This window comes from Pholcus phalangioides, unplaced genomic scaffold (assembly GCF_987345545.1).
Source record: "Pholcus phalangioides strain wild (caught in Gottingen) unplaced genomic scaffold, Ppha-v1.0 ptg000011l_1, whole genome shotgun sequence".
In the NCBI taxonomy this organism is placed as follows: domain Eukaryota; kingdom Metazoa; phylum Arthropoda; class Arachnida; order Araneae; family Pholcidae; genus Pholcus; species Pholcus phalangioides.
In genome coordinates, this window is record NW_028301604.1 from 23,938,442 (window position 1) to 23,954,700 (window position 16,259).

Genomic DNA, 16,259 nt, shown 5'->3' on the forward strand with positions numbered 1-16,259 from the left:
TTTTATAGTGTAATCTCGGCCTAAGACAGAATTGTGATGTGAATATTTCTAAGCACAGACATTTTGAAAGTCCCAACCCCTCCTTTTTTTTATACTTGCAAATTCTTTGATATTTGCTGAATTTTTTTTTTTTTTTTTGGAACAACGAATGTTTTGGATGTTTTTGGATTGGATTTTTCGAACATCGGATGTTTTTGGAATTTTCTTTGATATTTTTCCGAAAAGGCAGATTTTTTTCAAAATTTTTTGAAAATATTTTAAGATATTTTCTCCCATCGACTACTTGTGAGGATCGGAATGGAGGCATCTTTAGGCTCAATGATAAAAACCACCAAAGAATGCCTCTAGGCTGCCTATGGGCACTGAATCAGGGGTGAAAGAAAAAAATAATTACAAAAATTGCGAAAAAACAGTTTATACGCACGAATTTCAAACTAAATTCGAACTTCAGCGCTCGTTTGAAAGGGTATGCGGACCCGCGTCCGCATCCGCTCCGTGTGAAAGGAGCCTTAGAGAACACTAAAGTGGCTCCAAAGAGGACTTATGAATAGAGGGAATATTATTAGTTCATGCACCGACAAACTAGGGAAAGAGAAGGTAGGCTTTCACACGGCCGGAGTTTGCAATTAATTTCATACCTTTCGGGCTGTTATGCCGCGTTCCAACTGTTTTGTAGCGGACGTTTCATCCACTAATGTGATGGTCATCTTCAGTGCTGTGTTTGGTGAGCGAAGAGACGAAACTATCTCCTTGCATGACGCTTTCGCTGGAGACGCAGAAGGATCATCTTCCTCGTTGTGACGTGTTGATTGATGTTGATAGGACTTCGCGACTTCTGGTAGGGTGGGTGAGGATCGGAGTCTCCAAATTTGAATGGGGAGTCCGAATTCGGAAGATTTGATTTTCTAACCGTCCTGATCTTGATATTTCGGATTGTCGGGTGCCATTTCTTGTTCAAGTGCAGCCCTTCTTCCTTCCTGTTGAAATTATCTCTGTGCTTAACGATCTCAATATGTTCGCGGTTTAGTCGGGAGTAGAAGTGGGATTCTGAAGAGAGAATATCGGTGTCTTGGAAGTGGATGTCATGACCCTTTGAGGAAAGCATGTTCAGCGACAGCAGATTTTTCTGTTAGCCGATCGAAGAAGAGTACCTATTGTTCCAGTGGGTTTGTAGATTGTGGAAACGTGTTTCCGAAGTATGGAACCGATTCGGTCAGTGACATTTTTTACATACGGGAGGCAGGCTGTGCTCATCTTGTTTGGAAAATTCTGGGATTTTTGTTGGGTCTTCTGGGGTGGATAGCTCTCCTGATTTCCTAGGGTGTATATCCGTTTGATTACAAGGCTCGGTTTAAATGATCTAGTTCTTGGTTGAGGTTAGTAGTTTCGCACCCCAGGAGATCAGGAGAGCTATCCACCCCAGAAGACTCAACAAAAATCCCAGGATGTTCCAGACAAGATGAGCACAGCCTGCCTCCCGTATGTAAAAAATGTCACTGATTGAATCGGTTCCATACTTCGAAACCACAACATTTCTACGATCTACAAACCCACTCGAACAATAGGTGCTCTTCTTCGATCGGCTAAAAACCCTCGAGTCCCCTTCTCATCTGCGGGAGTTTATAGGATTTACTGTTCATGTGGATCTGTCTACATCAGTACCCCTTTGCGGGGTGATTGAAGAATACTCTAGTGTAATTAGTGAATTTGATAAATATGGAAAAAGAAATTAAATGTGTCTATATCTACAGTAGTATGTGTGATGAGTGTAGTCAGACCCCGATATAATGATAACAAATTTTTCTATCGTGCCCCAATATAATGAAACAGCACGTGTATGGATTATCATGCATAGTGTATCTTATAAGTAGGACTTATCATGTTTACCAACGCTTGAGTATTATGCAGCATAATCGCCGATAAAAGTGATACATTTTTTAGTACTTATTAAATTTACTTTTGACGCTTCGGTACTATGAATAATCACCAGTAAAAATGATTAATTTAAGAAAATTTACCAAATTTTCCAACGACTTGGGTAAACTATGCATAATCGCCGGCAAAAGTGATAAATTTTTAGGGAAATTCATCAAACTTACCAAAATGCTCGGCGATTATGCATAATTAACATATTTGCTCATTAACTGATTAGGATTTATATTTACATATGTATATGTGTGTGTGTGTCTGTGTCCCGTTTCTCCATCGTAGCTCGGTAGAATTCGTAATCTACTGAAATTGTGCACGAAGATAATTGACATAACTTATAAATTACAGTATGATAACTGAGACAAAAATCGTGAATATTAATCTTCACGACAATATTTCTGTCTGACATGACAAATTCATTTTTCTGAAAAACATTCAACGTGTTTGTTTTTTTTAGAAGCTTTTTAACCCATTTTAAACTTTTACAGGCTGAATTCAGATTTGTTTTTATCATTATTTTTCCTTATATTTCCCTTCTGTTTAGAGATATTCAAGAAATTTTTTTTTGTCCTGTATGCTTTTTGGACTCTGATCCCTATTCATAGAAACAAAATGAAAAGAAACGTGTAAAAAAATTATATTATTTTCTGCCTTGAAAATGGTTGTGATTTCGGAAAAATAAATTTATAGCATAAATCAGTGTTTTTCAAAGTATGCGTCGCGGCTCCTAGGGGCGTCGCCGATCTTTGTCAGGGACGTCGCGGCGAGCTAGAGATATTAATTTGTGAGCTTCTTTTTTTTTTACGCTTCAAAGTGGTTCTTTTATAAGTGAAAAAAAAAAAATATATATATATACTAGGGGGGCTCTGCCCCCCTGCCGCGGCCAACCCCTTTGGCGGCCAACCCCCCCCCCCCCACTTCTCTTCACAACATATCTTGTTTATTTCGTCCCACTTCATCAGCGTGCTATGGAAAGAGACGTATGAAAGCACCAGCTTACTGAAGAAGCGAATTTTAATAAAAATAATGATAAAGCAACAAAAAACGAGATTCATCAAGCATCCCCAGAAACTGGGGCCCCAGATTCAATTCGCTGAATTTTAGTGGGGCCCACACTGGATATATCTCGGGCTACCGATGTGTTGCAAATTTTACAATGTTAAACAACAAAAATCAATGAGATACATCCAGGGGCCCCGGATTAGAACCTATCAATATTCCCATGGAACACTGACCTGGAAGCTTGTCGGACACACCCCTGTAAGGGGCCACGAAAATTTTTCATTTTTTTCAATTTTGCAACGAATAAAATCCAGGGCCCCACATCCAGTAGCGGAAACACAATACGCAGATTTTTAGTGGGGAATCCAGACTGGATTTATCTCGGTCTTCCGCTGTTGCAAATTGTATAATGTTAAAAAACAAAAAGAATCAGATTCATCCAGAGCCCCAAAATGAAACCTGTAAACATGGGGCCCCCGACTTGGAAGCTTGTCGGTCATCCCCCACTGCGAGTGCCATGAAAAATTTTCATTTGTATTCGTTTTACCAATGAATAAAAGCTAGCGCCCCCAATCAGTTGCCCGTTGTATTCGCATACTTTTAGTGGGGGCCCCAGACTGTCTTTATCTCGGGCATCCGCTGTTGCAAATTCTACAACAGGAAATAATGAGATTCATCCAGGGCCCCCAAAATGAAACCTGTAAACATGGGGCCCCCGACTTGGAAGCTTGTCGGTCATCCTCCGCTGCGATTGCCGTGAAACATTTTCATTTGTATTCGTTTTCCCAACGAATAAAATCCAGGGCCCCCTACCAATTACCCGGGACACCAATTCGCATACTTTTAGTGGGGCCCCAGACTGGCTTTATCACGGGCATCCGCTGTTGCAAATTCTACAACAGAAAAGAATGAGATTCATCCAGGGCCCCCAAAATGAAACCTGTACACATGGGGCCCCGCCTTGGAAGCTTGTCGGTCATCCCCCGGTGCGAATGGCATGAAAAATTTTCATTTGTATTCGTTTTACCAACGAATAAAATCCAGGGTCACCCACGCAACTACCCGTGACCGAATTCGCAAATTTTTTGGAGCTCCCCCAGACTGGATATATCTTGTGCTTCCGCTATCGCAAATTTTTCAACGTTAAAGCAGCAAGAAAACAATGAGATCCATCAAGGGCCCCTGGAAATGAAATCTTTTAACTTTCCCATGAAGGTATACGTCCCCCCCGGGTACCCCGACCCTGTGTGTTGGGAGCACTGTTGTTATATGTATATTATACATATACATACCTCTCGGCATGACCCCCCCACAAGGGCAGGGCTGACAGGACCAGAACGATTCTTATCCCTTTTTGATTTTTCACACTATAAATTAACCACAGAGGGGCCCTGAAAAGCTGGTTTGGGGGCTCGCCATCTAAATTCCAGCCTAAGGGCCCTGCTGTAGGATATGGGAGCCTCTCGGTACATGCACATAACATGGTCCCGATGGGTCAAATGGGTCCCAATATGTGCTAGAGTTAAATGAATACTTGACCCAAAATCGTAACCGACTTCCGTAACACAAAAACGTAACAGATTTCCGTCACTCAAAAACTTCACCCACTTCCGTCACTCGGTTGCTTAGCAACAGGCCCTTTTCGAGTTTATGATTTTATATTATAGAGAGAGAGAGTAGATATCTACTAGACTACACTCTGGGGAGTCACAGATGAGCCGTGAGGGACAAGAGTCTGAGAATCACTGGCATAAATACTAGGATGAATGAATTTTTCTCTATATTAAACACTGCACGTAATTAATACTTAAAGGGTATGTCTGCAGCAAGGGCGTAGCGAGAAGGGGGGGGGGACTTGGGGGTCTGGTCCCCCCCCGAAATGTGAGAAAATGACAGAAAAAAGGGAAAAAGATGGCCAAATCCATTGTTCTGTTACTTTGGTCCCCCCCCCTCCAAAATGAAAGTGGTCCCCCCCCGAACGAAATTTCTGGCTACGCCCCTGGTCTGCAGTGATTCTTTTTCAATTAAAAGTTCTAAAATAGTATCTCCATATTCTGACTCCCGTCATGGAAGTTTGCAAAGCGCCATCTAGTATTGAAATACCTAACAACATTTATTTGACTCTTACGAGTTCAGGTATTAGAAGGCACCTATATACTGTATATACTATATATATACAGTAAAAGTCCGTTACAACGAGTATGGCTTATAACGACAATCTCGATATAATGAGCGATTTGCAGACGATTGGCAAAGAGCTAATGTTACAAAATACATCCATGTGGCCTTTATCTCATCAACCGTTCGTCGTAGAGGTATGTCAAATTAAAAATGCTCAAAATGTGTTCAAAAATCGCTATCAGATTCAAGAGTGAAAATGCAGTGTGTAATAAAATTTAAAAAAATCTAAATTTTTAAAACCGTCCTCCTGTCATGTCTGATTTCCAATTAAAAAATAGTGACCCTGTCCCTTGAGGCAAACAAAAAAATTCCAATGTTTCTAAGTGCAGTATTTACAGAAATATTTGAATTTAAAAAACTGAGGAAAAAAGTTGGGAAAGGACAGCATAAAAATGGACGACGAACGCGTCTTTCCCTGAGATCGTTCAAGTATTACATCAGCATCGATGGGGAGGGAGGATTTTCGTATTGGCTAATTTTTGAGAACGGGGGGGGGGGGGAGTTTGAATGATGCTTACGTCATCAACCATCCTTTATAAAAATATGAATTATTCTTAATGACATCTTTACTGAGAGTGCCTTAAACGAGAAAAACCTTTCCCTAGTTTGTGGGCACATGAACTAATATTTCCTCTATTGATAAGTCCTCTATAGAGCAACTTTAGTGATCTCTAAATATTTCGGGATCTTTTAAGTCATCTGAAAATGTGTTGCGGGCCACTTAAGTCCTTTAGAAATGTCTTGCGGGTCACTTAAGTGCTCTGGAACTGTGCCGCGTGTCAATCAAATGATCCGTAAATATCCCGCGGATCACTTGGGCAATGTAGAACTACACTACAGGCCATTTAAGTGCTCTAAAAATGTGCCTGTCACTCAAGTGTTCTGGAACTGTGCCGCGGGTCACTCAAGTGATCTGAAAATGTGCTACTGGCTGCTTAAATGCTCTGTTGTGCATTGCTAATTGTGCCACGGGTCGCTTCTGTAAATGTGCCGCTTAGTTCATTTTTACAAAATTAGGTTTGAGGTGACTGGTCACTTCAGATAACCCGAGGGTCGTATTTGGCCCGCGGGATATATGGGTTGAGCATATGTATATGGCTTGAAGGATGGGTCACAATGAATTTCTTTGAGAAATTTTGAGTTCTAAGCCTTCAAATAGCATTGAAATTAACAGAAATTCACTATAATAACATATAAAGGTACGTTCTTTCGATATTTTAATTTTTTAAAATGTTTCGCCTGAAAAAAGATAAATTTTTGATTTGTAAATATTTTCCTGTTCACATGCCATATCACGATGTATTTTACTTACACAACAAATTGAAAGTATAAATCACAGCATAAAAACAACTTCAAATGTATCACCGACTAACTAAAAGCCTAACTAGTGGCTTTTTCCACCTTGCTTTTTCTCAAGTGCACAAAAGCGCAAAACTCTGAAGCATTCAAAATGACAAAAAAGGTATTAAAACATGATGATAACACAAACAAATGCCCAAATTCTTAAACTTTGAGGGATTTTTCAATTTTATGAGCAGTTTTTGGTTCGAGAAAAGACATTTTCATAAGAATTTGTTTCTCAATCTTTAAACGCATTTTTCTCAAAATGTATTTTTTGACCCTTGCGCGCATATCTCAAGAAATAACTTTCAAATGACTATGAAATTTATAAGGAATGGGCTCCTTTGCTAGGTGCATAGAATGAACCTCGATAGTGTTGATATATTGAAATTTAAAAATTTTATAAAAATTTTAAAATTTGAAAAAATTCATAAAAATTTTAAAATTTGAAAAAATTCATAAAAATTGAATTTTTAAAGTTTTGAATTTTTAAAAATACTTTCACTTAACATATCTTCAAATGGCTGCTTCCTTCTATTAAACAGTTAATTCTAAACACAAAACAATTTTTTTGTAAAAATATATGCATAAATGAAGATGAATGAAATCATGCGCGCAGCGAGGGTATGTGTTAAAAATTTTGACAATATTTTTCTCAATTTCCTTTCAAAGTACAAAAGATCCACAACGTTTTTCCAGAATTCAACGCAAGTACACTGTAAGAATAGAAATCTTTTAAAATATGTACAAAAATTCGAAGAAAATAGTGTAATTTATATGATTTTTAATGGAATTTTGAACAAATGTCACTTTTTTCCCAATTTTCCTATGTTCAACAGTTCTGTGCCCCCTTTTAAATGATACACGTACGCATTTGTTAAAATGTAATCGAGATATGTAAATGAATAGAAGAACAGTGTTTTCTAGCATGAGTTATCGAACGGTAGTTGATACTTTTAAATCTAAAACGCAATATTTTTGCCAAATTTTTCGAATTATTTTGATATGGTTAATAATTTTTGAAAACTTTCAGGATGTGGCACTGCAGGACGGGACAGCCGAATCGTAGGAGGACATGAAACAAATCCAGGGCAATGGCCATGGATGGTAGGTAATGACGGTAGGTGTGGCCGGTGACCAATACTACTCTTTCTTTTTTCACAGTTATATTCCTGTAAATCTGTTAAATTCACATTTCTCATCGACAATAGTTTTTAATACTTTTGACGAAAAAATTTCTTCAGTATTAGATCAGTTTTTGAATTTTGTGGAACTTCTCCATGTTGTCGATTCATTACACTTTTATAATATTATATAAACTCATGAATATTTAAAAATGACGGAAAAAAATCAGTATACGTAGAAGAAATTTAACTGTATAGGAAGGAAACCATTAAAACTTATTCACATTCAATCCGGAAAATAAACCATAAAAATCTTGAAAACAATTAATTTTAACTGACTTGATTTTTATCCAATATAATCACATTTTTAATCATCTCAAATTTTCAAACAATTAAATTGGCTTCATACGTTTAAGTCGAGGTTGTTATTGTATTGGGAGTGTAGGCGCAGTACATAGCCTTTTGGTGGATAAAGTATTCTTCCATTATATAAAAAAGAAAGAGGTTTAGAAGTGATGAGCTCATAGCCCTCTCTCTCAATTCTTTTGACATAATCTTTCCTAACACACACGTAATACTACCATTTTAGCGTTGGGAAAGATACGGTGCCAAAACGACAGACACAACTACTGTACACTGCTGCTATAAGTAGTTATCATCAACAGTGATAACTACAACAAACAACAATGTAAAAACTACCGTAGAAACAATTATAACTAATGCACACCAGCTTCTCCGTGAGAGATGAAGGAAAGAAAAGCTGTTCAATAATTGGCTTTAAATTTTTAGATCTTAGTTCTAATTGGTCCTTGAGGGCGCAGATCGTGGTGCGACAGACATGATCAAATAAGTTATTAGAAATGCTAGCACAAAACTTTTGCTCATCAAAATAAACTAGTCTCTCTCTCTCTCTCTCACACACACACACACACACAAAAAAGAAAAGTCAAACTCTCTTGTCTTATTTCACCAAATGATACAAATTTGTATTGGGAATATACAGGGTGATCAGCGAATAAGCCCTTATTTCAAAATTAAATATCTTTACAACAAAGATCAATAGAATTAAGCGGTAAACGGTACGTTTATTAGCAAAACTGTAAGAGTGTTGTACAGAAATTTCGAAAATTTAGTTTTTTTTTAATTTTTTAAAATTAAAAAAAAAAAAACTGTAGATTTTCGGGTTCCGAAAATCATCATTTGTGTGAAGAGAAACCACTGCATTCGCCTAAAGTTACTGCATGGGCTTCGGTATGCGCCAGAGGCATTATCGGCTCCTTCTTCGTGCAAGAAACGATTACTACTGAACATTACGTTACAATTTTGGAACAATTTGTCAGCACACATGGCACATACCGCAGCCCATGCAGTAACTTTAGGCGAATGCAGTGGTTTCTCTTCACACAAATGAGGATTTTCGGAATCCCAAAATCTCCAGTTTTTTTTTATTTTTTTAAATTTTAAAAAATTAAAAAAAAAAACTACATTTTCGAAATTTCTGTACAACATTCTTACAGTTTTGCTAATAAACGTACGGTTTACCACATAATTCTATTGATCTTTGTTGTAGAGATATTTAATTTTGAAATAAGGGCTTATTCGCTGATCACACTGTAGCTTATTTATTTATTATCGTATACTGTACTGCCAGCATTCACAGCGGAAATAGAAAAAAAATAGGTACACACTAAAAAAGAAAACAATAGCCTAATAAACAGGTAAAAACACACAAAATGAGAAAAGAGCGACGAAATACAAAAGAAATAAATAAAAACGTAAAATAAATGAGAAAAAAAAAAACCCGATGAAATATACGAAAGAAAGTGGAAATAAAAACACACACTTTAAGATAAACATTTTGAATCGATGGTCTCTACTGGTGTATCAATAATGAAACTTTGTGAATGATAATTGAAAAATATTAAGGTGCCACACTTTGACAACTATTGTATACAATCTGCGTGCGAAATCTATAGATAGAATCATAATCACACACACAAATATTCCATAATTTTAGTCCTGCAATTTGTTTATAAATACGGCACAGAATACGAAAGTTAAACATGACGTCGACCATTGTTGTTTGACATGGGTGAGTACTTTTAACGAATACTAAATGTCCAAGAACTTTGGTCTTTCAGGCTGCAATATTTTTGGACAGCAGCAAGGGAAGGGAGTATTGGTGCGGTGGAGCTGTTGTAGATGAAAGATATATTCTCACTGCAGCGCATTGCCTCTCTGATCAAAGAGGATTCAAGTGAGCTTATATCATTTAATACAATAAATGTATTTGAATTATCAACTTTACCTATATTTAACAACTTTAAATAGATTTATTATTATACTCAATTCAAGTCAGTCGGACGAAAACGCAATTTTTTTGAACTTCTTAAAAAGTATTTTTGCTATATTAAAGTTTCATGCGTATTGTATTATCTGTATTGATGTTCTGTTTCTCAGATATCGGAAAGAGCGGCTTACAGTACGATTAGGAGACCACCATCTTTTCCGCAATGATGATTTTATGCAACCCGTGGAATTCAAAGTTGAAGCAGCTGTACCACATCCGGAATTTTCCAGAAGTGGATTTTACAATGACATAGCACTTCTCAAACTTCGGAAACCTGTTAAATTCTCAGAATTCATTAGTCCAGTTTGTCTTCCCACTGAAGGTCTCAAGGCTAATTCTTTAGTTGGATATATGGGAACCGTGACCGGATGGGGAACGCTATCTTACGGTAATTTAGATTTTTCATGTTTTGTAACGTGCTTCTAAAATACTCCATTAGGTACATAATTTATATTCACTTCAAATAGTGCGAGGGTTTTTCCCCAATGAAAGGACACGTGTCTTAAAACGCGGATATGCTAAAAATATCACTGATTGAAAGAATATACTTTATAATAATTTAGCAAGGGTTGAACATCAAACATACAGCATTAGCAAAATTTTCATATTTCACTGTATATAAAATATTCATATTATATACAGTGAAATCCCTTTTTTGCGGACATTGGCGGGACAACAAAATTCATCCGTAAAAGACGGGTGACCGTTAAGATGGGTTTTACTGTATACTTAACCCCTTCACCAAAAATTATCATAAAAATAATCCATTTTTTCCAAAGTAAATCGTTTTTTTTCGCCATTGTGTGTTTCTTCTATAAGAAACTAAATAGAAGATAGACACAATATTAAAGTCTCCGAGTTTACTACGCATAACAGGACAGTTCAAATCAAATTTTTGCATACGTTTGGCATGTAGATGAGTAGCACAAAATTTCAAAGCCTCACAAGTCACATTCGGCTTGAGATAAAGGATGATTATAAATGATTAATACAGTTAAATCTCGAAGTAACGATATTCTGCAGACCAAGAAAAAATATCGTTCTGGAGGCGTTATTGTTGCATTGAGAGGTATTATTATCATCAGGCGTCACCAAATTTATGCTGTTGTTGGTATCTCTTCTGAATTGTCGCCGTTAGTGCCACGATAAAATGCATTTAAAAGCAATCGTTCGTAGTGAAAAATTCCAATTGATTAGTTGATGAATGAAATCCAGTTAGTTGTTTCACCCTGTCAAATAGTTTCCTGCACAATACTGTTGTGTATCACACAGGAAGCAGCTTCACGGTAACGTCATTAACACTTTCGGAGGGGAGATAGCCCAAAATACCCTAAATTAATAAACACCCTCGAATAAACAAACATTGGCGAAGAATTCAAAAATATATTGAAGGTGATTTTGAGTGAAATAAAGAAAATATCGTTATAGTGGTTTCGAAATATCCTAAAAAGTATCGTTACATAGGGATTTATCGTAGTAAAGTACATCACTGTATCGAGAGGAGATCAACATTGGACTACACGCAATTCCAGACAAGATTAAAAAAATATCGTTGTAGAGGGATTTATCGTTATATCGAGTCTCATTCTAGCGAGGTTTCACTGTACACATAAACGGAACGATACGAAATTTCCTTCCAGATATTATAGAAATAAAAAGCTCAAAGGCCTCAAACTCAATGATACTGCCAAATAACAAATTGATGAAAAAAATTTGAGAAAAAAGTCCATACTGGAAATATGGATGCCAAAATAATCTTAATTCATTAAGTAAAAATTAACGAATCAATATTGTGCTAATGGTAAAAGAGATTAAATGTTATTAAATACGACCATATTTTGAAAAAAAACGTGAAATTTCTTCGATGCATAGTTCACGTTAAGATAATGAATTCACTATTTCAAAATTATAAATTTTAGCTTCGTCAAAAAAATTTGACTATATGATCATTGTCACTAAAATAACGAGATAGCTGAATAGTATTAAAAACTGTCCGTAAAATATGGGTCATATGGCCATTCGAGGAATAATAATTTTTTTACTTCATTTTGCCAAATATCCAACTAGGAGGTCAAGGCAGTGGTTCTTTGCAACAGGTGTCGATGCCTATTTGGGACAACGTCGACTGCAACCGTAGGTATTTTCAACCCATCACGAAAGGCTTTTTATGCGCTGGATTCTTCGAAGGGGGAAAGGATGCCTGTCAGGTAAGATATTTCTCATCCTACATTATATTTATTAAATTTGGTTAAAAAAAAATGCAGGCGTAAAATTTTAACTACGGCGTAGTATTGTTTGTTATTTTATAAATTAAATGAAATACCTTTCATAAACGTTTCAAACAGCTTAAAAAATATCAACAAATATTTTTTTTAATCACGTGATCATCACGTATTCCCAAGAGATCTTTACGATCTGTCCAGCAGGGAATTTGTTAGTGTATTAGTAGACATCCATGTCCGAACCCAGCCAGACCTGCACAGTCAGAAGCTAGCTCCCTAACCATTGGATTGCCAGGCGGCAAAAAAGAGATATCATTGAAAGAGATATTTTACGAACAAAGTTATGAATTTAATATCGACATTTTTGGCACGATTAGAATGCAGATTTCTTCAAATTTAATAATTAGAAGGTTTGTAATGAGTAATTTTGTGAATAAATATTCAGTTACATAATCATTAATCTAAAAAAATCGCTATAGCTAAAGATTTTTGAATAACTATTAACGACAACACAGTGTGTTTGCAACTATACAGGGTGCATAGCTAAGAGCACGCACCGCAAATTACTGGCGAACCGTTGATTCTAGGCCTGCTTCCAATTAGAAAAAAACATCCAAATAACGTGTAGATCTCAGATAAGTCATTCATATTGCAAGGGGTTGTATAGTTATTAAAAAAAAATAACTTTTTATATGGACATCCTGTCCTCAAAAACAGAATTAGAAAGTTGTTGCCCTGTCTCTCCTGAGGCCAAAAAAAAAATATATATATCCATGCATTGCAAAATCGGAGAAAAGGTGTCAAAGAACAGAATCTCTGCAAATACTGCACTTAGAAACGTGGAATTTCTTTTGTTGGCCTCAGGAGAGACAGGGCAAGACTTTCTAATTGGGTTTTTGAGCACGGGATGAACGTATGAAAAATTAATCCTTTTATTTTAGTAACTGTACCTTGCAATACGAATCACGTATCCGAGATCGACAAGTTATTTGGGTACTTTTTCTAATTGGAAGTATGCCTCTATCACCAACGGTTCACCAATAATTTGCGGTGCGTACTGTTAGCTATTTATCTTGTGTACAATAGTTATTTTTAGATTCGAAGTTGTCACTGAAATTTCATTCTGATTGGAGGAGTGATTTGGTAAAGCTTTATGTGAATCGATTGCTTTAGATGGAGATTGAAAAGATTTTTCTTGAATTTTACTTTTAGGGTGACTCTGGAAGTCCAATGGTAATACCCGATCGAACAAGGCACTGGACAGTTGTGGGCGTAGTATCCTTTGGCAGCAAATGTGCCCAAGCTGGTTATCCAGGTGTTTATACAAGAGTGGCTGAATATCTCGACTGGATTAACGAGAATATGGAATGAAGTCTCAATTCTATATATACATACAGGGTGGTAACTATCGACTGCCCAATAATTACTCACGCGATTCCTTGTAAAAACTAATATAGAAAAGTGTTTTCCGTTTTTGGATCGGACGAATATTAAGCGAGTTATGAGGTTTGAAATTTTGTGATGTGCCATTTTTCTAACGGTCAGTTATGTGCGAAACTCCAAACGAAAGTACATTTCTCCGCCAGCAGCGGGTTGTCACTTGAAAATGAACTGAGATATTCAATAACAACAGAAGCCAAGTTCTCCTTTCTTCCTTCACGATTGGCACTTTTTCTCTCTATGTAGTGTGATACTATATCCTTGCTATTACGTACAGCTTACGTGTTAGCTTCGTCCTCTATGTTGACAAATTTATCACCAGATTTGTATCGTGTTAGCCAAATGAGATGCGTTTGAAAGTTTTTTTAGCCAAATCAACACTTATTTTGCCGAAATGTGGCAATTCGTTTACCTTCACTATCAAATCAAATTTTTTGAGGGAAGGTGCATACAGTGCGTACGTGTTTACTGCGCGATCGTTATTTTACGTTGTCGTTTTAATCAAATTATACATGTTGATCAATAAAACGGCAATATATATTCCTTTGGATTTTTTTTCTGAACTTTCATCGAAACTGTCATGCGTAAAAAGCTTCAATGGAGGATGTAAAAATTATAGCTTGATGAATGTGTGACTTATGGAAACAGTAAAATAATAACTACGATTCAATCGGAGACTTTTAAACTTATTATGTGTTATGTGAATTGACCTATATACACACACACACACAAAATAACTTTTGATTTCGGATTTTTTCTATTGGTTACACTACCCAATACTGATTTTGTTCTAAAAAACTTTCAGTGATTTTAGGGTGCTTTTGTGGCACTTGATTCTGAATCTGACATTGGTTTTATCAGAGCGGTCCTAGTTTTTGGGATGAAGTGAAAGTTGTATTTCAATGGTAATGCCATAAGCCAGATGCGGATCTATGGGAAGGGGGGAGGGGTAATCACACCAATCACCCCCCCCCCCAAACAAAACGCGATAATATAAGGTTCATGTCACAAATTAGAAATTATAACCAAAAAAAAATTGACGTAGTACTTTCTGGAGAATAAAACAATGATTAACTTATCTACAAAGTGATTCAGAAAAGATGGGAAAAACTTTAACTTTTAATTAAACTTTAAAATTAAACTTTTAAACTTTACTTTAAGAGGTCATAGTACACACCAATACAAAGAATTGTCATCACAGAATGCATGGTCTAACATGAAACGCAAAAGCACTAGCGTGTTTCGAAACAGCCGCTCCGCAAACGTTAAAACGGCATTCCTGTTGAAATTTATCGGGAGAAAAAGAACACCATGCATGCAAATGTAACCTGGGGAAGAAGAAACCGTATTTAAAACTGCGTCACAGTGAATAAAAGGCGCGAACTTAGTATTACTAAAGTGCACCATTATTCCGTACGTTACAACTGTTAGAACGGTTGCACGCTGGAAAAACTTCACAGGGCTGGCGTCCTCGCCTTTTATTCACTGCGACGCAGATTTGCATACGGTTTCTGCTTCTTCCCCAGGTTACATATGCATGCATGGTGTTCCTTCTCTCCCGAAAAATTTCAACAGGAATGACGTTTTGCGGAGTGGACGTTTCGAAACGCGCAAGCGCGTTTGCGTTTCATGTTAGATCATGCATTCTTTGATGACAATTGTTTGTATTGGTGTGTACTATCACCTCTCTCTTAAAAAGGTTTTCCCATCTTTTCTGAATCACCCTGTATAACCTCTGTAAAGCTTGCGTTGTGAGATGCAAAGAACATTCTGACTGACTTGTAAAAAAAGTTTCTTTTTTCTGAAAAGTTTGAGGGAAAAAACGGGTTTTTATCTCTTTCATTTTCTAAATTTTTGGTGAAGGTTAATGCATTTTAAACATTTTCAAAAACGCCAAGTTATATGTTTGGTGAATCTCGCAAGATTTTGAAGTGACGTTATCAATTTTTAAAGCGTTATAACTCATTATGAGTCAGATCAAAAAACTCAACACTTTTCTGTATTAGTTTTTCACAAGGAATCACGTGTGTAAAAAATTATTGGGCGGTCGATAGTTATCACCCTGTATATATACTGTATATTGTAAATTAATAAACTTTTCCCAACATGTTCTTACGAGGTGAAGTTTACTTGACCAATCGATTTCCTATCGGCAAAAATGCAAATGAGAACAAAGTATAGCTCTAACTTTTTACTATATAGTCTGAATTTTAAGACTACAGTATAGTAAAAAGTTACTCAAACATTTACTGAGGTATTTCTAACAAAGAATACACACACAGGAATGTCATTTTGTACCCCCAGCACGCACGTGATTTACTTTCGTCTCTTCGATTGACTAAGGCAGTGGTTCTCAAACTTTTTGAAGCGCTACCTCTAAAATGTGCTGTCCCGAAAGCACTTTTCGGAACGCTTGTTTCGATTTTAATTAGGCGATATTGACTTCCAAAGATACTCCATTTTTTTAACATCAAATATTTACTTTTTTTGATGCACTTCGGCCGTATTCACCAACACAGTTTAAACTACAATCGCAGGTTAAAGGATTAGCGATCGACACTGAGGATTTTAACCAATCCGTTTCGATCTTCAATCCTTTCACCTGCAATTGCAGTTTAAACTGTGTTGGTGAATACGGGTGTTAGTGTCCTATGTAAGATGGAGAGAAGT

The 16,259-nt window shown here is 36.5% G+C and overlaps 1 protein-coding gene across 1 annotated transcript in view; it reads left to right on the forward strand.

Annotated features, from left to right (window-relative positions):
• Positions 1–16,259, forward strand: part of LOC149080249 (uncharacterized) — a 60,090-nt gene that overhangs the window by 17,007 nt on the left and 26,824 nt on the right. The window contains exons 5-9 of the mRNA XM_089238622.1: positions 7,487–7,560; positions 9,719–9,834; positions 10,038–10,315; positions 11,995–12,134; positions 13,362–13,517. Coding sequence (XP_089094748.1) covers positions 7,487–7,560; positions 9,719–9,834; positions 10,038–10,315; positions 11,995–12,134; positions 13,362–13,517 — 764 coding nt within the window. The remainder of the gene's footprint in view (positions 1–7,486; positions 7,561–9,718; positions 9,835–10,037; positions 10,316–11,994; positions 12,135–13,361; positions 13,518–16,259) is intronic.